Source organism: Lottia gigantea, assembly GCF_000327385.1.
Source record: "Lottia gigantea unplaced genomic scaffold LOTGIsca_3, whole genome shotgun sequence".
NCBI classification, from domain to species: domain Eukaryota; kingdom Metazoa; phylum Mollusca; class Gastropoda; family Lottiidae; genus Lottia; species Lottia gigantea.
In genome coordinates, this window is record NW_008708986.1 from 5,244,708 (window position 1) to 5,267,789 (window position 23,082).

Here is a 23,082-nt window from a genome sequence, read left to right on the forward strand (position 1 = left end):
GCATGACATGATTTTGTCTGGAACAGACCGCCAACACCCTTTCTGTTAACATGATATCAAAATGAAAAATATTGTAAGGTTGGATTGGTAAAAGGATATCAAACTCTGTAGCTTGTATAAATATATTTTTAACATTCGCAGGAAATCTCTTTGATTTTGCATGCAGATTCAAATTCTGTAACAATTTTTTTAAATGAACACGGCCATATCCTAGTGTACAAGTCTTAATTTCATTGGACTGTTTGTTTTATACGCCCAAATGAAACATTTCGTGTCATTTACGACAGGTCATCTACAGCTATTGCTCATAAACATTCTACCCAGCATAATCAGAAAATATTTAAAGGAACAGGTTTGTCATCAGTTTGACCAAATGTACCTTAGTCTCAGATAAAGGAATTTTTTTACCTAAACTAATCAGTAATAGTGCCCACAGCTCACTGTCGAAAGTTGAAAGATAAACCCCATCAAAACCAAAAAAAAAGTCAATTATTAGATTCATCCATTCTTGTTCAATGTTCATCGAATGTGTTTGACTTAAAACTGGATTGAAGTCTTACATCAAACTTTACTGAATTGTAATATCGTGCTTTAGAACTGAAGAATGTATGTGTTAAAGGGACAGTTTCGCCATTTGTTTGACAAATTTTACTTCATGACTAAGCTAATCATTAATATTGTTCACAGCACAACGACTCGTTACATATTTAACTAAATTTATGATTTACATAATTCAAGACCCAAATCAAGCCCCGAAATAGTAGAATCTGTTCCATCCCTTTAAATATTTGTTGCTGGTGATGATTGCTTACTGACAAATTTTCCAATTTATCCATCTTTTAACCTTGCCTGGCTAACTGTCTTCTTTGAGCAATGTAACAGATGATCTTTTCATATTTTACTCAACTTGAAATGCACATATCCTACTTACTTCAATATAAGCTTAGTCATTGTAATGATAATGTATACCTTCGGCTTGATTTTATTGAGTTTCAAAGTCCCCTCAAAAGTCCTTCTAATATTCTAGGACATTAATATTTCTTTAAGAGCTTTGTACTGTGAAATGTTCAGGGTGAAAGTAAACCCCTTTTAATTGTAAAAAGAGATATTATAATTTATTCGTTTTCCATTGACTTTTTTTCATGATCTAGCTTATTTAATATCAAATACATAATGTTTTTCCTTTTAAAGGGATTGTAAAGAGGTTTTCTAAATTGTTTATGTGTATTGGGCACACTGATAGCATCAATTAAAACTAAATGTTGAGGAAGGCCTTATGTGATATAACCATATTTTGCAATTACCGGTAGTGATGCTTATTTCTTGTGAAATTGCAAGTAACCACAGGCATCTGACTGAAAATTGGAATGGTGTAAATTGATGCTATCAGTATCCTAAATACACATGACAAATTTGGAAAACCTCTTTACAATCTCTTTAAAAGGAAAAACATTATGTATTTGATATTAGATAAGATAGATCATGAAAAAAAGTTAAAACAGAATAATGTTAAAAATATAACCTTATAGATCTCATTATTTACTATTATTATTTTTGTTGTTGACAATTTCAGGGTCCTGATGAACATGAGAAACTGGCAAGTAGACCTATTGATGCTTCTACAACATCCTTCAGTATCAGTTCCAGTTCTACTGGGGATAATGAGAAAGACTTTGACACTGCCCAGAGAGGCAATTGGAAGGGTAAAATGGATTTTATGCTGTCATTGATTGGCTATGCTGTTGGACTGGGAAATATTTGGAGATTTCCATACCTCTGTTATAAGAGTGGTGGGGGTGAGTAGAATTATTAGTTACAACAGAAATGTCATGATCCTTTTAGAAATCTGTGGGAACATGCCCAAAAATAAATTTATTAGCTGTTTTATCTAAAATATTTCTAAAACTTGCATAGTTTGTATTGAAATTAAAATTTATTCTTTGGTAGACTTACCTGAAAATCAACTACAACATCCTACAACATTGATTTCCTAAAATTTTGTTTTATTTTTCAATTAGGTGCTTTCCTTATCCCATACGTTATATTTATGTTATTGTGTGGAATGCCTCTATTCTTTATGGAAGTAACTTATGGACAATTTGCGAGTCTGAGTCCAGTTACCATTTGGAGCATCAGCCCCTTGTTTAAAGGTATTATGTTTTGATTTTATTATTAAGATGAAAAGCTTTGCCACAAATTTCTTATGTGGATGTAATTCTGTCTCTCACCTACCAAACTGTCCACAAAATGTCTCCAGAATATATTCAATATGTAACAGTAGAATATTTGCCCAACAGAACGCTGAGGTCTTCAAAACAATCATGATTAAATAAACCTGAAATCAGTTTGACACCATTTGGTGCACAATCTTTAAGTTATGCATCAGCAGACTTGTGGAATTAACTACCCGAAGATATGAAAAGTTCTTCAAAAATGAAAGCATACTTATTTAGACACTATACATAAATGAATATGTGCTTGGAGCAAATTGATGTGTGGTGTTATAGCGCTATATGTTTATTATTATTGTATTTTCCACATCCAAGTACGAATTTGAGCACTTTCTGTATAAACAATATTACCACTTTCATCTTGTATATATGAAAATTGTTAATGCTTCTTCAGTTTTAAACCAATATTCAGAAAGTTTGGTATATGTGTAGGTATATGACAAAAAGAAATTTTTTGACAATTTTGAATTTAAACCCTTGGTTTCAACCAATTGTCATAATAAAACTAGATATGTAGGTAAATTACCAAAAAATGAAGAATAAGTGAGAATGCTTATCATTATACAAACTCCATAATGAAGTAACTGTAATAAGACGTTATCCACTAATGATACCTTAAGATTCTAAAACTTTTAAATAAGATTTTTTATTCATCTCAATTAAAAAATTGACTTTCTTGAATCAAGGGATAAAGATTTCATGTGAGATTGGTTGGCTATGAGGTTTTTTCACTTCTTTATTTAGCTTCCAATTCTATCCTAACTATATAATCTGCAATAGCCACAATTTTCTCCAGCCAACATTGACCTACATGTTTTTACCATATTGATTTATTTACAGTTATTGTCAAACAGCTGCTATCTAAACATAGTGTTCAATAAAGGTCACATCTCTATCCTTTTATCTTCATTGAAATAAAAAAATAACTTCACAGGGTGCTTTTTCTGAGTGAAACAGAGACCTTATAAGATAACTTCAAAAACCAGTTGTTTACTGCTGAAAGCTCATCCTTGGAACATGTAATCACAAGATGAATAGTGGTGATTACATAGGGAAAGTCGATCTTCATTTCAAAATTAATACAGTCATATTGATTTTTATACAACATAACCAATTTTGTTGTGTTCTTAATAATTCGATTATTTGGTTCCACACTTCATGAGTAAACATGGAGTGAAGGCCAGGTCAGATACATATTACCCGATTTATATTAATATATATATGTTCTTAATCAATTCCAAATTATATGAGTACATTATTAGAAATTATTGTTGACTCTGATAGAAACTGACTTGTAATAATTGGTTTGAAATGTTGCTGACCAGTGCATGATGTAAATATACTTAATTAAGGCAATATAAAGTTAATAATTAGTGTTTGGCCACTTAAACAAACTGACCTTTCCTCATTATATTTATGGTCTAAGTGAGTTAATAGGAAGATATTCAGATATTAAATTCCTCATTCCTTGTTTGGAAATGCCATTGGCTTAGTTTTCAAATATTTGTACTAAATATAGATGATTAGTTGATAGGCTATAGCTTGAACTAGAAAAACATGTATAGCATTATACTAATTTTAGTACTGGGCTCAGAGAGTCATTGCCCTTGAATTTGAATATTATTAATTTAAGTCCACAACATTTGAGCGAGTCCACAGTCTATTTCAATACTAAAGTTTAAGCCAAGTTTGAATTATTTTATCTTTTTCGTACAATGATTTTCATGTAAGCTTATTTGAGGCAATTGGTTTTTATATCACCATAAATTCTAATCCACATTTATTATTTTTTTTGCTATTAAAACAGTTATATATTTTATTCACATAAATGCTCAATTATCTTCTGCTATATTAAAAATTATACAAAAAATGCCTCCTTAGCCCAATCAGGTGCACAATAGTAGGATACAGCAGCATTTCATCTCTTGATCCAGCAGATCCATAAACATTAGAAGATTAATTCAGATTTGTAATCACTCTTTTATCATTTTGATGTAATGTTTTCTTTCAATGAATCATTTGATTTGTTAAAAACTAAATGCTTGACCAAAGAATTCAAGACTCATTCTACAATTACTAAATCTATTGGAAATGAATCTTGGTAAACAGACATTAGAAATGAGAAACATAAAAACAGGTGTCAGGTTTTAGTTATATTTACCATAGCTTCTGTGATATTTTTATATTCCATCTCTTTTTCTGTGTGTTATCTAGGTTAATTTTTCTCACGGCTGTTGTTATCTTCTTACATTATCATTTTTAACAAATTACAGTGATTCCCTTCATAACGGAACTAAATTGATGTGAAATACTTGAAATACAGGACAGAATGGTATTTTGAATTCTCTGAAAATGGAACTTATAATTTAATAGTTGATATTTTGATAGTAAAAATTGTTTGAACTAAAATTCTATAAACAACATTGCAATGATTTATGAATGCTTTGAATTTTAAAAATGTTTTTTTGCTAATGTTATCATGAAGTTGTCCAAAATATTATTGTAGATGAAAATATTTGGAATATTATGAATATTTTTGACTGACTATTATTATTATTATCATTGATTATATATTATTATAAATAGTTTTGACAGATTGGTATTTTTTATGATATTCTACCCCACATTTTATAATCTTTGAAAATATTTGGCATCTATGAATATTTTTAACTGATACAAATTGTGCTGATATTTTCGTGATATCCTTCCACTATATTATAAATCTTTGAAAATATTTGGAATCTATAAATATTTATAACTGATACAAATTATGCTAATATTATTGTGATTTTCTTCCACTCTATTATAGTCTTGTCTTTGAAAATATTTTTATGGATATAAATATACTTCATAAATGATGTAATTGTTGACTATTAGGAATAGGATATCCTTGTGTTATTCTTTGAAAATATTTGGAATATCATAATTATGTTTGCCTGATATTATCATGACATAATGTTTTTAAATATTATAATTGTATTTTGATTTTACAATTACTGTATAAAGACCTAGCATATTTATCCTGAAAAATGTGGATTAGGGAGGTTAAAGTTACACCCATGCCAATTAAAAATCCCTGAGTCAATGTCATTATAAAGATGATCCCTATTGATTTTCAGGATGATCTGGTAATTTTTCACCAAAATGTTGTTTTCAACTTAGTATATTCACTGTATTAGCTATACAGTGAAAATTTTGCTCACTCTTCAAGCAACAATTCTTTATGGATTCTTTTGATTTTTATATGACCACAAGCATATTGCTTTCCATCAGTCTGTTCACAATTGGCTCATGCTCTCTGAACAGGCTACAAACAATGATTTGTACTTGCAATCAATTTAATACTGTATATGTATATATTTTAGGTGTGGGATATGGTATGGTCATTATATCGGGAATCGTGTGTATTTATTACAACATTATTATTGCCTGGACTCTGTATTACCTATTTACATCCATGCAGACAACCTTACCTTGGAGTAATTGTGATAATGAGTGGAACACAGAGTTTTGTGCTTTAAGAGGCACTGAAAACTCATCAGCATGGTCAAATTCTTCCTTGTTCAGTAATTTATCTGAATTTGGTGGCTACAATGCTTCTGCTCTCTCTCTGGCTTCCAATCTAACAACAAATATTACCAAGATACCACCAAGTCAGGAATTTTGGCAGTAAGTAGAATTGCATGTCATACCATTCTCAATAATTGTAAAAAATTATCAATTTAGATTAAAAGGGTTGTAAAGAGGTTTTCTAAATTTTTTATATGTATCGGGTACACTGATAGCATCAACTTGCACCATTCCAATTTTCAATTAGATGGCCTTGGTTCCTGCAATTCCACTAAAACTAAGTGTTTGATGATGTCACCAATCGCGAAAGGGTCTTATGAGATAAAGCATATTTGTTGATATGTGACATCATCAAACACTAAGTTTTAGTGGAATTGCAGGAACCACAGATGTCTGATTGATAATTGGAATGATGCAAATTGATGCCCAATTACCACCGATACACATAAAAAATTTTAGAAAACGTCTTTACAATCCCTTTAAGTAGCAACTGAAGTTGCCTATTGCTACAAAATTTGAAGCATGATTTCTATTCTTGGACAAGAATTATTTTGCTGAACTAACGTAGGGTATTGATGAATTGAATCTTACAAAATCAAGGATAATACATATATCATTATCTAATTTCCTTACAGACGTCAAGTTCTCCAGATAACAGAAGGTATAGAGAGTATTGGTGGTATTCGATGGGAGTTGTTTGGTTGTTTGATATTATCCTGGATCATTGTTTTCCTGTGTATTTGTAAAGGTGTTCAGTCTTCTGGCAGAGTAAGCATGTCTTATTTTTTAGTTCCATGCCTTACAAATCTGATACTTAATTTCTTCATATATAACATTAATTTTTTATATATTGGTTGACCCAGTGACGAACATGTTTGAATATATATTAAAATGTGATATGCCCTGAATTCTAAGTATTATAATTTAAAGTGTATGAAGTTGATATTAAATGACATCATTTGGTAATTGTTGCTTCAATGCCTGCTAATATCTCTAAATTACGTGGCTGGTAGAACTGCTGCTAGTGTTGAAAGAGATAAAGAACCACTAGAAACCTCTAAGTTGTCCTATAAAACTCACGTTGTGAACCATAATGACTTGTTGTGTGAAAAAAGAAATAATTTCTTTTAATGGTTTTAAATGGAGGTAAAATTGTCTTAATTTCAGGTTGTATATGTAACAGCAACATTCCCCTATTTAATTTTATTGATATTATGTGTTCGAGGTGTTACACTACCAGGTGCTATGGATGGTCTGAGATTTTATTTGATTCCAGATTGGAATAAACTCTTAACTTTTCAGGTAAACCTATTATAATTTTCTCTTTCTTCTGAAATTGATTTATAGTAACACATGTTTCCTATTGTATCTATGTCCTGGAGAAATTGACTATGACTGTTTTGACCATTTAGTAGTGAATAAATAGTAGCCTGCCTTATAGCCTTTAAGTGAAAAGCTTAAGATAAAAATTCAAATTTTGGACCCACAGCCTATTTCACAGAGGAAAATGTTATCAATTGTTGAATTGAAAGTATTGATATCTGAACATGTTGAAATAATTGTAGGTGTGGGGTGATGCAGCAGTACAGATATTCTACTCGATGGGTATGGCATGGGGTGGTTTAATAACCATGGCTTCTTACAATAAATTTCACAATAACATCTACAGGTTAGTCAATGGAAAAAATTCTACCTTGTTAGCTGAGTTTGATTTAGCTGGTACATATTTGATCAAGCTAGATTTAGCTGATACTTTTGAGCAAGCTAGATTTAGCGGTTCCTTTTGATCTGATTAGATAAAACTCGCTCTTTTCCAATTGCAACCCTTTTATTTTAGTTTTTTGATCGCTCACTTAATATGACTATGAGTGCTTCCTGATTTTGGCAGGAGGCTGTTTCTTGGAATTTTTCAAGTCCAGTCAAGATAGCTCATTCATGCTGTAATCTTTGCTGGTGCTGAACAAAAGATAACTGTGAGATGAAACATAGAAGTTGTAAAGCATTTTTGCACAAGGTTTCTTATTTTCTTTCAGAGATGCCATATTGGTTCCCTTGATGAATTCTGGTACAAGTGTATTTGCTGGTCTTGTCATCTTCTCTGTCCTTGGTTTTATGGCTCATGAAACTGGTGTGGACATTTCAGAAGTTGCCACACAAGGTTTGAGTTTAAGATCATTTTGTTAAAATAACTCAACAAAAGAAAAAATCTAACCTATGTGACTCAATTTCTACTGCTTGCCTAATAAACTTTTTTTTCTCCAATGTAATTCAAACATATGATGATTTTTCAGTGTTCTCACTGATTAAAATAATTTTCTTCTTTTTAGGACCTGGTTTAGCTTTTGTTGCTTACCCTGCAGCCATTGCTAGATTGCCCATTTCACCATTATGGGCTGTGTTATTCTTCCTGATGTTGCTGACAGTTGGTTTGGACACTCAGGTAACATTTGTGTTTTGGTTTGTCTATTTATTATTTTTTGCATTTCTGTTCAATTGGGGTTTTAGTCATCAGCTAACTGTCTTGGTAGGTAACAACATTAGATTCATCAAAAACTAGGTGTCAATTTTTTTTCAGGTCCTTATTGGTGCTTGTAGTGTTGCATACAAATGCTTGTTATTTTTTAAATTTTAAGCTATCATTTGATTGGATGCTACTGTTCTTTAAAAATATCTATTCGGAAACTGAACTATGTGACAAAGTGTCAAGTATTTTGGCATCCACTCCTGATTCCTTAATTAAAAAAAAGGAATATTAATGAAAAAATAACTGTCTGATTTCTAACTGAACAGGAAGTAGACAGATCAATATTCCTTACCATATACTACATAGCATCTATCTGGGTGATATCATTTAATATATTTCATATCAACTTTGTAAACTGGAGCTAAAATTCCCAAGAATTTCTTTTGTCATTTGATAAAGTGAAGTAAATGATCAAGCCCAAACCACAGAAATATTAGAAAAAATTAATAGAAAAAAACTAAACAAATTTGAAAAACATATGTAATATTATCTCTTATAAATGTCCAAAATTATTATTAGTAGGACTGTATTTTCAAAAACCGTGTGTAGAATTACATTCAAGGTTTGAAAACACAGTTCTTGGTCTTTTGTCCCTTTTCAAAGGATTTTAGTTTCAGGAAAGTTAGGCATTTAATTCCCAACCAAAATGATTCAGACCCACATTGCTGGATATAGTGTAACAGGCAATAAAAACACCCCTTGTATTTCAACTGAACTCTTCTACACATGCATAAGATCATAGCATAAAAATTTGAATGTGCATGCTTGGAAGAATTCATAAAGATTGAGGGATGTCAAATAAATGAAAGAATATATCGGGTCTTGCATTTAGTAGTCCTTATTTCAGAGTAAAAAAGGTGAATTATAAATCTAATGTTGTTGATTTACTTTGATGCACAAACTCATTTTGATCATGGTTCTTTTGCTACAAAAATTGTAGTCTTCAAATTTAAAGAAAAAAAACAATGCATAAAATCTTTTCACCAATGCAGTTAGCTGAGCTCATTGTCTTCAAGCATTTAAGCTATCACCTACACTGTCCTATTCACTTGATTAACATACCTCTGATAAATTTCTTATTGAGCTAATCTCTTGTGCTTTTTTTTTTTTTTTGCATTTTGCTTCTAAATAATTGACATTATTTTCATAGTAGCTGAAAAAACTTACTAATGGAAACGATAAATATCAAGAAAGAAGAGCTTCAAGTTTTCTATTTGTAAATGAATTTTATCCATAACATTAAAAAATATTCCACAGGAGCCCAGTATGCTAATAATTTGTAAAATGTCATCATGTAAATGAATTTTATCCATAACATTAAAAAATATTCCACAGGAGCCCAATATGCTAATAATTTGTAAAATGTCATCATGTAAATGAATTTTATCCATAACATTAAATAATATTCCACAAGAGCCCAATCTAATAATTTGTAAAATGTCACTATCTAAATAATTTGTTAAAAATAATGTAAATAAATTTTATAAATAACATTAAAGAAGATTAGGCTATCTTATGTGACTTGGTTAACCTCAAATCAAATTTAACAACAACAAATTTTCTGCAAATGAATTTTTTCTTATTTCTAACCCTGAAGTAAATGGTTGGAAATATTCCCAGATACTCTTTTTAAATTTAAAAAAAAATTGTTTGCTTACATCTCATCCAAAATAGCTTATCAGTAAATATGGATCACTTTTTAAACATGACATTTTAGGATTCTATGTAAATACTTTCAATTAATGGTTGTAAAATATATGAAACCACAATCTATATTTAATGTTTTAAATAACATAATTACATGCAGCATTGCTTTTATATTTTGTGCTTTGACTATTGATATGTATCATTTACACCTATTACAATGAGTTTTTCAAATTAACATTTTTTTTTGTACTACTTAATTTTATCTATCTTCTGCACTAATATCATAGTGTAGCCTACACTGTGTAGGTTTCATATTTATTTTTAAATAGCATAATATTAATTATCAAGATCCATAGGACAATACCATGTTGTGTCTATTGTTTAGCTGATAATAATATGTGCTAGAAATGATTAATAGGTAATTGTAGGTCTGCCAATGTTTATATGAATTATGATTATATATTTACACTTATAATTCAGGAATTAATTGATATTTGATATTGAAATTGATATAAACTGATGCATAATAATAGTGTAATAGGTATTGGTAACAGATATGATTATGTTCTAGGATGCTACTTAAATAATAACAAAAATAATTATATAAAATATCACAGACAAAATGTTAAAAGATTATAAAGTGAATAGCACATTTAGGGGTAGCTTCAATGCTATTCATTTTAGTTGCATATTAAAAGTTGGACTTATTGCATGAATTGTGATCCGATTTTAATTGTTTTGAAGGTTAACCTTAATTTGATGCAAAGAATCAAAACATGCATAGTCTGTTTATGGCTGTTAATATGAAATTTTTTTGTATGAACTCAATGACTGACTATTTTTCCATAATGCCAAGTAAAATATTTCAGGGTTAAATTCAACTGAATTAAATGACTCTCAGTTTTCATTTCAGCGAATGAAAGTTGTGTGTATGTGCGTTTATAGGCGTGGTTGGTTGATGATTGAAAATGGGCGAAGTAGGGCGTGGTTGCGAGGATGGGGACACTTAGGGGGGTACAAATTTCCTTGCGAATGGGCGTGAGTGTAAAAAAAATTGCGTTAATGGTATCTAGCCCGATGATGTGAAAGTTAACCAAGTTATCATGAAGTCCAGGTAAACACGTAAGTCAAAAAATAGATTATTGCTTCAATTTGGCGTGTGCTTTTGATTCCTTTTCATTTTTGAAACCTTGAATTATTTGAAAGGAATTGAAAGAAAAAATTTGGGGGGAAGGGAGTGGGTAATTTGGATTAGAAAATGGGTTCAGGGAAATGAATTCAGGGACACGTTGAACTCGAAACTGTCAACTTTTTGTCCGAAAGTAAGATTGGGGAGAGAAGTATCTAAATTTTTGTAAATAAGAAATTATTTTTACTCAAAGTCAATATTTCTAAAGATCATCTCATAAAATCAATAAGTTTTGTTTTTTCACCATAAAATTGTTTTGTCACCTGGTTAATTTGTGACTAGTTTTGTCACTTTGTATGACTTTGAATAAAAATATATCTTATGGCTGAATGTCCCTTATTATTCAACAAGTTACTCTCGTTACAGTGGGTTCAATATTTTTGAAAAATTCCAAATCTAAACTTATTTATTGCTTTGTTCCAAAGATTATGATTCTTAAATTGATATAGTATGTTCAGATTAGATTTCATGTATTTTTGTGATTTTGCTACTGAAAAGAGGTTTCTTAACCTTAAGAGCACCAAAAATCTAGGGCATATAATATGATTCGACTTATTAACATAACTTTAGGATGTTCTTATTTTTGTTTGATTTGTTAAACCCTTTCAACACTAACCGTCACTTGTGACCAAGTGATTTCAGATAAGTCAGTTACTAGTGGTTACGACAATTTATTTTATTTACACTTAGTGTTCAAAGGGTTAAACCTAAAAGATTTGGTGCTCTTAGGGTTTAACCTTGTTTCAGATGTGATTTTTCAATATGAAACTAATGTTTTTACGTTATGATCTTTTCAACAAAAAGGCAAGAAGAAAGGACAGAAAACTAACTTTTGGAGCGAAAATAAGATTTGAACATTAAATTTGGTAAAATGAGAAAATATATGTAACCTCTGGTACAAAGATAACTGGGTGAAAAGTGATTTCATAATTTTGTAATTTTAGCGGTATAAGAAATAAGGTTTAGGAACGTTATTTCGTCAAATTTGAAATTTCGCTGAAAAATGTTCATTTCAAATTGTTGAAATTTGTGAAGTGTTTTTTAACAGTTTAACATTTGGTGACTGAAGAAGTTAATCAAGACATTAACCATCTTATATTTTGACATTTAAAAATTGAAACATTGACATTTTAAAGTAAAAAATGTCAACATCTGAAACCTTTAATGATGAAATCTCAAAACTGAAAATCCAACAATTTGAAATGAACTTTAAAACAATGACATTTTTAAGGGGTTTGAATAGAAGCTTCATAAACTGCAAAGCACAATATGGTGTTTTTATATAGGAAAATTGTGCTATTATTAAATAATTTGTGAAAAGTAGAGCAAATTGTGTATTTTACAGAGAAATATAAACAAGGTATAATGTGAACTGTGAACAGGTTTTTGAGGTTTTCTATTGTTGGTTTATATACTTGTATAGATAAAGGTGTTGGTAAGGTATGATAATGTCATCTGCCTTTATTGCATTTTTTTCTATTTATTGCCCCTTTCCATTTCTCCTTTCCAACGACAGATGTCTTTTGAAAAGAAACGTCCTCTTAAAAGTTTTCTTAAAATCCCCCCAAAAAATCTTCATATAGTTTTTTTTAAATTTTTTTTTACATTGGAAAATGTTTTTTTGCTACATGGAAGTTTTCCCAAAATCCCATGCTTGTTATGCATAATTGAATTGACATGAAAAATGTATAAATATTTTTAAATTTCAAGTGTGATATCTTAATGTTATGCATGAAACTAATTTCGAGTCAAATTTGACAAGCAATCAATGGTCGAACAACCTTATTATTACATTTAAAATGTTTTTTTTTTTACTATTTAAAATTTGTGGTGCATATAAGTAGATATTTATGACAAAAAAATCAATATCCTGATACAAATAGGTTTTTTTTCACACCCAACAGATTGTATGCCTCCTGACAATGATTTTAATATTTTAACCCTCTTTTTTGTAGTTTGGAATGTTCGAAACTATGACCAGTGCTTTTGTTGATGAATTTCCACGCTATTTGAGAAACAAGAAATTGGTGTTTACAATTGGCATGTGTGTGGTGGAATTTGTTTTAGGAATTCCTTGTATTATGGAGGTAATTTGATAAAAAAAAAAAAAAAAATTTCAGGTCATGATATTTATCAATTTGAGACAGAGTTTTCTGTACCTTAAAACTTCCTAGCTAAAGGGGGACACTAGAACTTTGCTTACAAAGTTTTTGGAACGACTCAAAATCAAAGAAACAACAACGAAGAGACCAATGTTTCACTTTTTTGCCGATATTTTTCCTTTCTGGTTTAATGTTACAAATTTTCCCTCTTTTTTTTTTTATTTCAAACTTATCAATATCATTGAGAATCTGTATCTTGATAACATTGACGAATTGTGGGACAGCGAAACTATAACAGAATACATCCTTAATGTCAAGATACAGGTCCTACATGATACAATTTGATTGGTTAAAAATAACATCATCAGGATGCTATTGCAGTGGAAAACATCTTAGATAACATTGTAGATAAAAAAAAAATACAAAAAAAAAGAAATTATAATTGGTAGTAACTATAGATCATGAGCATAGTCTTGTATTCTTTATACTTTCAGGGAGGAATCTACATCTTACAGATTATGGATTGGTACTGCTCATCTTTCTCATTAATGTTGATGTCTTTGATTGAGTGTTTAGTAATTGCATGGGTGTATGGTAGGTATCAGTGATATCCTTAGACTGAATATAAATTCTTCTTGATTTTTATCATAATTCGTTTCAAACCACAAAGCTTATTTGATGTATAATAAACCTTCATGGATCATTTAAGGTGTTAAAAATTACAAAGACAAGAGTGCATAACACTTCTGTTACATTCCATTACATGTATGACACAGATATCTGAAATGAGAATAATATGAATATGTCCTGTGAGTTCAAATTTTGGTGGAAACTATGAAGGTCATTTATTCCATTTGTTATTATTTCTATTTCCCAGGTGCTGATAGATTTTATAAAGATATTGAGCTCATGATTGGTTATCAACCCTGTATTTGGTGGAAAATCTGCTGGAAATTCATTACTCCTACTATTATTTTGGTATGCAATTAATAATACTGTTTACTTTAAGAAATTATATTTCATCAAATTTCCACCAGAAACTGTATGTGACTAATAGATCTCCACCCTCCAAATTATAGAGTTAATATGTATAGGGAAGCTATGGAACCCATATAAAAATATGTAATATTTTATTATTCTAGTCTGTATGGTTATTTAGTATAATCTCTATGACACCTGTAACGTATGGTGATTACGAATATCCTCAATGGTCTGTAGTATTAGGCTGGTGTTTAAGTCTTGTGTCTATCATACCTTTACCAGTTGTGGCTATTTATGAAATCTCTAAAGCTGATGGACCAATTTTACAGGTATGTTGTAGGGTTCTTCAGTTCAGAATATGTGGGGTTAAGGGGAAGAAAATAACGGATTCAATGTCTGACAAAATTTCTCTGACCCTCTCATATGAGACTATTCATCAACTATTAGAGCTTGTTTCACTTTCTCTGTTCCTTCTAAACTGTGTTTTCTTTGCATGTATATGTTATACAAATCTCAAATATCTGTTTCTAAATTTCAGAGGATTATTAAATTATCAAAGCCCTCAAAAACATGGGGTCCAGCTCTACAGAAACATCGAGAAGAATATTATGCTACCCTAGAACCATCTGAACGACCAGATTTTGTCCCAGTGTCGGCTCCTGTATATTTACCTACAACCTTACCGATTGGGATGGAAAAACAAGTTCCGCCTTTTCCAGAACAACTCACCTTACTTAACCCAAGTTCAGAGTGCTAAATTATCATCATTGTAATCATTACCATCAAGATATGTCCAGAGATAGGGAAAGATAATTTGAATTTATCTTTGAACATTATTTTTGTGATAGATTGATGAGTTATCCTTAGAAATTCATATAAGTTCTAAATTATCATGGAAATTGAAATCAAAATACTGCCCATATTGAAAATATGTACTGCAATATTTGTCTAATGCAAAACTGTTTTTTCTTGAAAACAGTTCTTTATATTACAATTTAACTAAGATACATCTTAGTTATTTTTTTCCTGTTTATCAACATCTTTGTAGAAGAAACCTATATATAAATATAAACAAGCCAATGATGTGTTATTTTAGTGTCAAAGAACTGAGAGCTTCAATTTCAACTTTCAATTTTCAGATTGTTGAAAATGTATGCCCTTTACTATATAATACTAAGACATGATTGGATTAAATAGAATTTACGAAAAAAATTATCCAATCAAATATCTTCAAATCATGAAGAATCTCAAATTTTTTCTCCTGAAGCATACTCAATTCAAATTAAAGTATCCTTGATTTTAACGAATGGAAAATATATCCAAAGTGCTGGGAAGTTAAGACTGATATTGACTTCATTTACTTATTTATATTGACTTGTTCTCTCTAATTATATACTCTTTCAATTCCCTTCAATTTTGAGATAAACACCTCTTAAGAACACTTTTAAAAGTATGCCTGTACTGGACTTGGGGTTTTTTTTTAGAAATCTTTAAAGAGTTTATAAGGAAATTTACTGTGTAAATCATCTTTTCCATACCAATTTGTTAGAAAGTTTGCCTTAACAACTAACATACAAGATCTCCTTCATTGATGCTTTATACTAAGCACAAATTTAAGTGGCCAACTTCATATGAATTCATCAATTTCATACATGTACAAAATTTTAGATTTTTTAGTTTTTACATTATATGTCAAATATTTTGACGATATTTTTATCTTATTGCATCAATAAGTTCTAATTTTTGAATTGTCTACTCTATGAGATTATTATTTAAAATTTATTTTCCTCTTAAGAAAATTTTAATTATTGTTTTTAATTGTCTTTTAATTAAGAAAATGGTAGTTTTAAAACTTTCTAAGATTTTTCATTCCAATTCATTTTCAATTTTTAGTTTAAAATTTATGTTTTATGAGAAATTTGATACTTTTGAAATTTATTGTCAAAATATTTTATGTCAAAATAGCTTTATGAACTGTTTTAAAATCAAAGTTTTGAACTGGTTTACTATATTGTGTTCTTTACGCGATTATATTTCAATATTTTATTTCATGGTTTGATCTTAGAAAGAATTGATATATTTGCGTATAACAATTATTTGTGCTTTTTATATGTACATGGGTCTTAGAGAAAGTTCCCTTCTGAGATAGTTTTATTTATTAATTAAACTTTCGTCTCATAGCATTATTGGTGTGTAATCGATCATGTGACAAACTGAATAAATGACAAAGTTATGTTTGTGCTTTGTTTATGTCATAGTGTCACGTGACAAACTAGATTTTATTGATAAATAAAGACCAGATTGCGTGACTGGTTCATTGATGGGAGTGATAGTAGAAATGTAAATATTATATTTTCATTTAGAGTTATAAATTTGTTTTGCCCTTAATGGGTATTATGGTAAAAGAGAAAAAATTGTGTATTAGAGTTGATGTAATCATGTCTAAATGGAGTGATATGTTGAACTCATGTTTTCAGAAACAAAAAAATCTTTCATGTGCCTCAAAATTAGAACATATAACTCCTATCATCTTAATAAGACAAATAGACCTACATAATATTTATGTGTAAACTGGTATTATGAAAGTTACCATTCATTATGTATTATAATAGTATGATAGAAATTACAACGATTATTATTATAATTAGATAAGATCCTTCCAAAAGATGAATTTAAAGGTATACTACCTCTTACAATGATCAAAAAATCAACATTTTTAAACTTGGTTAACATGAGTCTTTGTTCAAAAGTCTACTTACCTGGTGTCATAAATGTTCAAAAGAATCCCTATATAATCCAATAAATCCATAAAATAAAGTAATTATTCATTAAACTTGGTAATTTTTAAACATGCTTAGAAGTGTTTTCTATAATAACTTAGTGTAATGGATATATCATCTTGAATAGAGGTTCTATGCTTTAGTCATGGCACGTGGTACGTCAACCTGATCAATATATACACTTGTTGACCAAGGTTGAAACCTTAAAATTTGATGTCCATTCTAAGGGTAGTATCCTTTTAAATTAGATATTTAATTAGATATTTTGTATGATATTAAAGTTTATTATGTTTAAAGTGTGCATTTAGCAGTTGATTATAATGGCCCTAATTAGTGTTTTATTAGGTTACCCATTATGATATATACATGTAATGTACATTTTATTGTTGTCTATTAAACTTATTTACCTGTACTCTTGAATAATAGTAGAACTATATACAATGTATTATAGTCATTGAATACAGTCCTTTATGTGGTAATACTATGTATTGCCAAGTTTGGATAATAATGTTTGCATCGACTATAGTTCATATTCATAAGAGTCAATGACCTTTTGTACTGTCCAAGAAGTTAAGACTGTCCAATTATCAAGACGAAGGCAGAGGGATGAAAGCGACTGTTTCGACTTCTTAACTACTATAAATTTATTTGATATGACCTGATTTACATAGAACCTAATGCTAGCTGTCAGTCAAAATGTTCCATGATAGTGAAATTCAATAAAATTAATTGAGTCATTTAATGGAAATTTTGGCCAATGCTGATTGCATGAATGACTTTCCATTGGTTCAAATAATTTGTGTATACTGTTTCTGTGCTATTAAAATTTCTATAAAACATGTTTACGTCTAATTTTATGGATGTACCTGGGTATCATGACCAAAACTTTTTTTTGTTATATTTTTGACATTTTTGTTGCAAATGCTATTTTCTTGTGATCAAAGTTTTAGTTAGTCTTTCAGAGTTTGAATCAATTACTGCCACGTTTGTAATTCTTAAAATGCTTCAAGATGATAAAAAACTATATGTAAAGATACTAACTTAAGTTTGTGAATGAAAATAAAACAGAATTGTACATTAAATGTTGAATTTTTGTCCACATGGTTGTTTTGAAAGTAGAAACAGCACCAAAGCAAAATCTACTAAACGTTTAATTATGATGTGTGGGTTTTGGGGGTGTGACTTACAAATAAAGCTATCAGAAATAAAGGTATGAGGGGTTTTGTCTTCAAGCACGAAGAGTTCACAGCTGGCTTCTCTGAAAACGGAACCTCTTTTCTTGAACTCCAGCTATCAAAATCATCCATCTGAGCCTGAAGACAAATTGTGGAATAGCGAATATGCAAAAGAGGCTGCCAGATCACTCTATTTGGATCTCATCATACCAATGTTTTATTGTTTTATATGCCACTCCATCTCTTTATGTGGACGTCGGTTGCTTGTAAAAGCTCTAAAAACTAGATTTTTGATGGAATAAAATGAAATTCGATCATTAGAAGCAGAGATATTGCCCTTGCCCCAAAATCTTAAATATTTACCATCCGCATGCCGTGGTGGGCGTATATGGCTGTGGTCCACTATCTTTAAAATAAGGATTTATATAGAGCAATTTGATTGGTTTAAAATAACGTCATAAGAACGGCACTGTAATAGTCTGCGTGGTAGAAAACTTGTTAAGATTATTACTGAGACTATATTCTTATCTAATTAAATTAGGGCCTAGCCTCATCCAACAAATCTTTTTAAAGTTATAATAACCCTAAAGCACCCCGATGGCTTGAAATCACATCTATTACTATTTATAGTTTTAAAGCGCTTTGGCATAATCGCAAAAATGTGCAACAGATCCGAATGAAATATTCATCACGTGACACAATATCACATGACCTGACATGTAAATAAACAAAATGGCCGTGGAAGATTATGAATTGCGAAGTACAATCTTAAATTATAGTATTCCGGTTCTATTATTTATTGTCATGTGTGTCCTCTTGTCGAAGTCGAAGAAGAAAATAATAGCATGGGCAATGAATAAAGTAAATCACCGAATTCACAAGAAAATTTTCAAACAAAAGTTGGAATTATTTCAGACATTGGGAGACCGAAGACCTTCTTTGACCATTCTGGAAGTCGGTGTGGGACCAGGATTGAACTTTAAACACTTTCCAGAAGGATCCCAAATAACTTGCCTGGACCCTAATGAACACTTCAAATCCTACTTGTTCAAAAATATGGAGACATTGAACCCTAAGATAAAGTTGCATGAATTTGTATGTGGTTTTGGTGAAAATTTAAGTTCATTTTCTAATGACTCATTTGATGTTGTTGTGGAAACTTTAGTCTTGTGTAGTGTAAATGATGTAGAAAAAGTTTTGAAAGAAGTCAAGAGGGTATTGAAACCTGTAAGTCCTATTGTTTTTTTAATTGTTAATTGCCCTCTGTGAAAATGAAATTCACGTATGAAATACCGGTAACCACTAAAAATCCTTTTTAAGAAACATTACGATATATTGATGCTAAATATGATGTCCATTTGAACCAATACTTCCCAGCCCTATCTCCTTGCAATCCCTTTAAAATGGATTGTTATCAATAGTAGTCTACATGTCATTACAATTATACAGTGTGACATATTATTCAAATGACCTAGTTATTGATTGATATGTGTCTTAGCATATCTGATTTGAAAATTTATGTATCTTACAATTGGTGTAAGAAAGAAAAAAAGCCCAGAAAACACAAACACAAAAAAGGAGAATTTTTTATTCTGAATCTCATATGTAATATTCTTGATAATTTTACATATATAAATTGTGATGTAACAGAGCTTGTTTTAGTATCAGATAAAAGCATATGTGATTGTTGACTCCAACTTTCTTGTAACTGGTGTCACCATCTTGAATAATTGTGATTTGGCGGATTCAAATTACACATACATATCGCGTTTTGTAGAACTTTTTATACATGAATGTTGGCCTACATGTGATTTGAAGGCCTAGTTGAATTATTTATGACCTTTCTAAAAAATTATTGATTTTGTCTGCCGTGTCTGTTATTTCTATGTATAAAAGACACATTAGTTTTGTATGAGATCAAAGCAAGCCTTTATTTTCCCAATATTTATTTTTCAGGGAGGTAGGTTCTATTTCTTAGATCATGTAGCAGCCAAACAGAAAACTGGACTAAGGTTCATGCAAGATAGAGTGGCTCCACTTTGGAAACTTATGGCTGACAATTGCCATCCTAATAGAAATACTTCTAGTTACATTAAGAAAGCAGGATTTTCTGATGTAAACATCACAGAATTTAAAATGGATATTTTCCTACCTGTTTTACGACCATGTATTTATGGAACAGCAACTAAATAAACATAACGTCTTGTCAACAGTGTGGATTTTCCTATGTTTTTATCTAATTTTCAATATACTAGGAGTCAATATTTCATTCTGAAAAGTGATCAGGATGGTATGAAATTTAGCTTTTAACTGATATTAGAAAGCTGATACCTAAAGATTAGAGTGTGTTCAGGAAGGATCTGATATAATTAAATCATATCCAATTTTTTAAGTCAAATTTTATTTGAACAATGTTCAGATTTTTTTTTTAAACTGTTAATTGCTGTCTGACCACAATATTGACAGAATCACAATTTGAGTCTTAGAATGCCTCCAGGTTGATGGAATGACACCAATGAAAAAATCATTTTTTGTTAATGTGAGTTTCCATTTTCAATGAAAAGATTCTGAAAGAAAAATAATAAATAATTGTAATTATAATATATAAAATAATAAATAATTATAAGTAATATAATCAAATCTTGTATTTCTATTTTCATTTTAAATGAATGGAATGCAATAGCCTGCCTGAGCTCCTTCAATTTTGATGGAATGTAAATGTGATGTATTGATGAAAAGTACATGTATTATGATGAATCTATTATGATGAATGTATAATGTCGAATGTATTATGTTGACGTTATCATGTGGATGTTATCATGTTGAATGTATTATAATGATGGTATTATGTCGATTGTATTTTGTTGATGGTATTATGATGAATGTGTTATGATGAATGTATTATGTTGAATGTATTATGTTGATGGTATTATGATGAATGTATAATGTTGAATGTATTATGTTGATGTTATCATGTTGAATGTATTATAATGATGGTATTTTGTTGATTGTATTTTGTTGATGGTAATATGATGAATGTATTATGATGAATGTATTATGTTAATTGATGAATGTATTATGTTGATGTTATTATGTTGAAAATATAATGATGAATGTATTATGATGATGTGATTGGAAAAGACTGCTCCTGTAGAATAAAACCAATCAAAGACGTTTTCTTTCTTTGAGCTCCTGAACGCTACAATCACTAAACAACTCAACCAAACTGTTGAAGATGTGGCAAATACATGGATAATGGGAAGTAACTCCATCTGTAAAAAAGACCAAGTGAGACGATATTTAAATTTTTTAAACAGTTAGTGACTTTTGACAAAATGAACTGTGATAATAACAAATATATTTGAAAGGTCCTAATGATATTGTGATCATTTTTAAGTATGAATATATATTTTTTTTCAGTCATGTTACTTTTGTGGTTGTGAATGCTTTGGATTTTGTGTTACAATGTTTTATGTAAAAACCGTTTTCAAATACATTGATTTAAAATAATGTTAACTGTCTTTCTGTCGATGCTCTGATTGTTACCGTACAATCCACTGCATTTTCTTATTCAAAACTAGTGACTATTGCAGTCAAGGTATAAGAAGAACTTTGCAATAGATCAACATTGAGAAGATGTTTGCATATTTGCCACGCTATTAACTGTACACTTAGATTCTGAATTTTATTATATTAAATATAACGCCATGAATCATTACTTTTTCAAATAACAGCGTTAATGACATTAATTAATTTGTGTGCCATATTATTTTTATATTTATTTATGCTTAAATAGTATTTTGAAAATAAATTTTATTTTGAACAATGCCTGCTTCATAATTATAGGCTACGTACTGGTACCCATTCCGAGGTGCAGCATATGCTCAATTTAAAACATCACAAAACAAAGATCTCATGAATTTTTTATGCCCCAATATGAAGTTTGGGCCTTTCATTTGCGTGGATGTTTTTGTCCTTTTGATCCCAATTTGACCAATTTTGCATGGGTTGCAACCCGTTTGACTATCACTGTCAGATTTGGATTCATTTTCGGATGTACCTTTAGAAGGAGCAGCAATGATTTTCTCGATTCACTCTGATATGAGAAGTTCAGATATAATACGGTTAGTATATCTACAATGAGTGCATTGAACCTCCAGGATATGATGCTGGTTAGGTCCTGGTTTACCGCTGGAATTCGGAAAAAATTTGAGATTCATATATGATTATGGTCTGGAAGAAGTCTTAAGCTGATTTGTTCCCGTTAAACAATCACAGTGTGGTGCCTAATTATAACCCGATTGGTTATCGACACCTTTTATTCCACAACTTGTGCTGTTATATCTGAGATATTTTAGTTCAGGGTGGGGGTCGGCAGGCTACCTATGCAGTCTCGTTGCACTGGTTGGGGTGAAGACCAAAACTATCAGAGATGTAAAGTTGAAATATGCACTGTAGCTACATATCTGAAGTTGCTATGCTCCAAATGACTTTTTTCCCAAACCAAAATATAAGCGATTTTCCTCTTGAAATCAAGGGTGGAACTTCAAAGTCGATTTTCTCCAAAGTTTGAAAAAATTTCGAATTTCTGTTATCTACTGAAATAGATGAGTGAGTTGATAATTGTACCTCTCGGGTCAAAATCGGTCGAGTTATAGCCATTTTAGCTCAGGGGTGGGGGTCGGCAGGCTGCCTATACAATCTAGTTGTACAGTAGTAGGGGGCTAGGGCTAGGAACTTTGGTTGCTAGGCAACGGATGACGTCATAATGGTTGCTAGGGATGACGTCACATCCGGTTTAAGGATGCGCATGCGTGACTTCCGTTGCTAGGGAGATGACGTCATTGGGGAACCCCTACGGGAATCCCGATGACGTCATGGGA

The 23,082-nt window shown here is 30.4% G+C and overlaps 1 protein-coding gene across 1 annotated transcript in view; it reads left to right on the forward strand.

Annotated features, from left to right (window-relative positions):
• Positions 1-1,708: 1,708 nt before the first annotated feature.
• LOTGIDRAFT_205669 (hypothetical protein) overlaps positions 1,709-23,082 on the forward strand; it is a gene marked incomplete at both ends in the record, with an annotated part of 23,416 nt that continues 2,042 nt past the window's right edge. Inside the window, 14 exons of the mRNA XM_009057356.1 lie at positions 1,709-1,796; positions 2,019-2,150; positions 5,597-5,900; positions 6,437-6,569; positions 6,969-7,103; positions 7,367-7,470; positions 7,835-7,959; positions 8,129-8,241; positions 13,117-13,248; positions 13,758-13,857; positions 14,141-14,241; positions 14,406-14,573; positions 14,783-14,905; positions 20,156-20,159. Coding sequence (XP_009055604.1) covers positions 1,709-1,796; positions 2,019-2,150; positions 5,597-5,900; positions 6,437-6,569; positions 6,969-7,103; positions 7,367-7,470; positions 7,835-7,959; positions 8,129-8,241; positions 13,117-13,248; positions 13,758-13,857; positions 14,141-14,241; positions 14,406-14,573; positions 14,783-14,905; positions 20,156-20,159 — 1,762 coding nt within the window. The remainder of the gene's footprint in view (positions 1,797-2,018; positions 2,151-5,596; positions 5,901-6,436; positions 6,570-6,968; positions 7,104-7,366; positions 7,471-7,834; positions 7,960-8,128; positions 8,242-13,116; positions 13,249-13,757; positions 13,858-14,140; positions 14,242-14,405; positions 14,574-14,782; positions 14,906-20,155; positions 20,160-23,082) is intronic.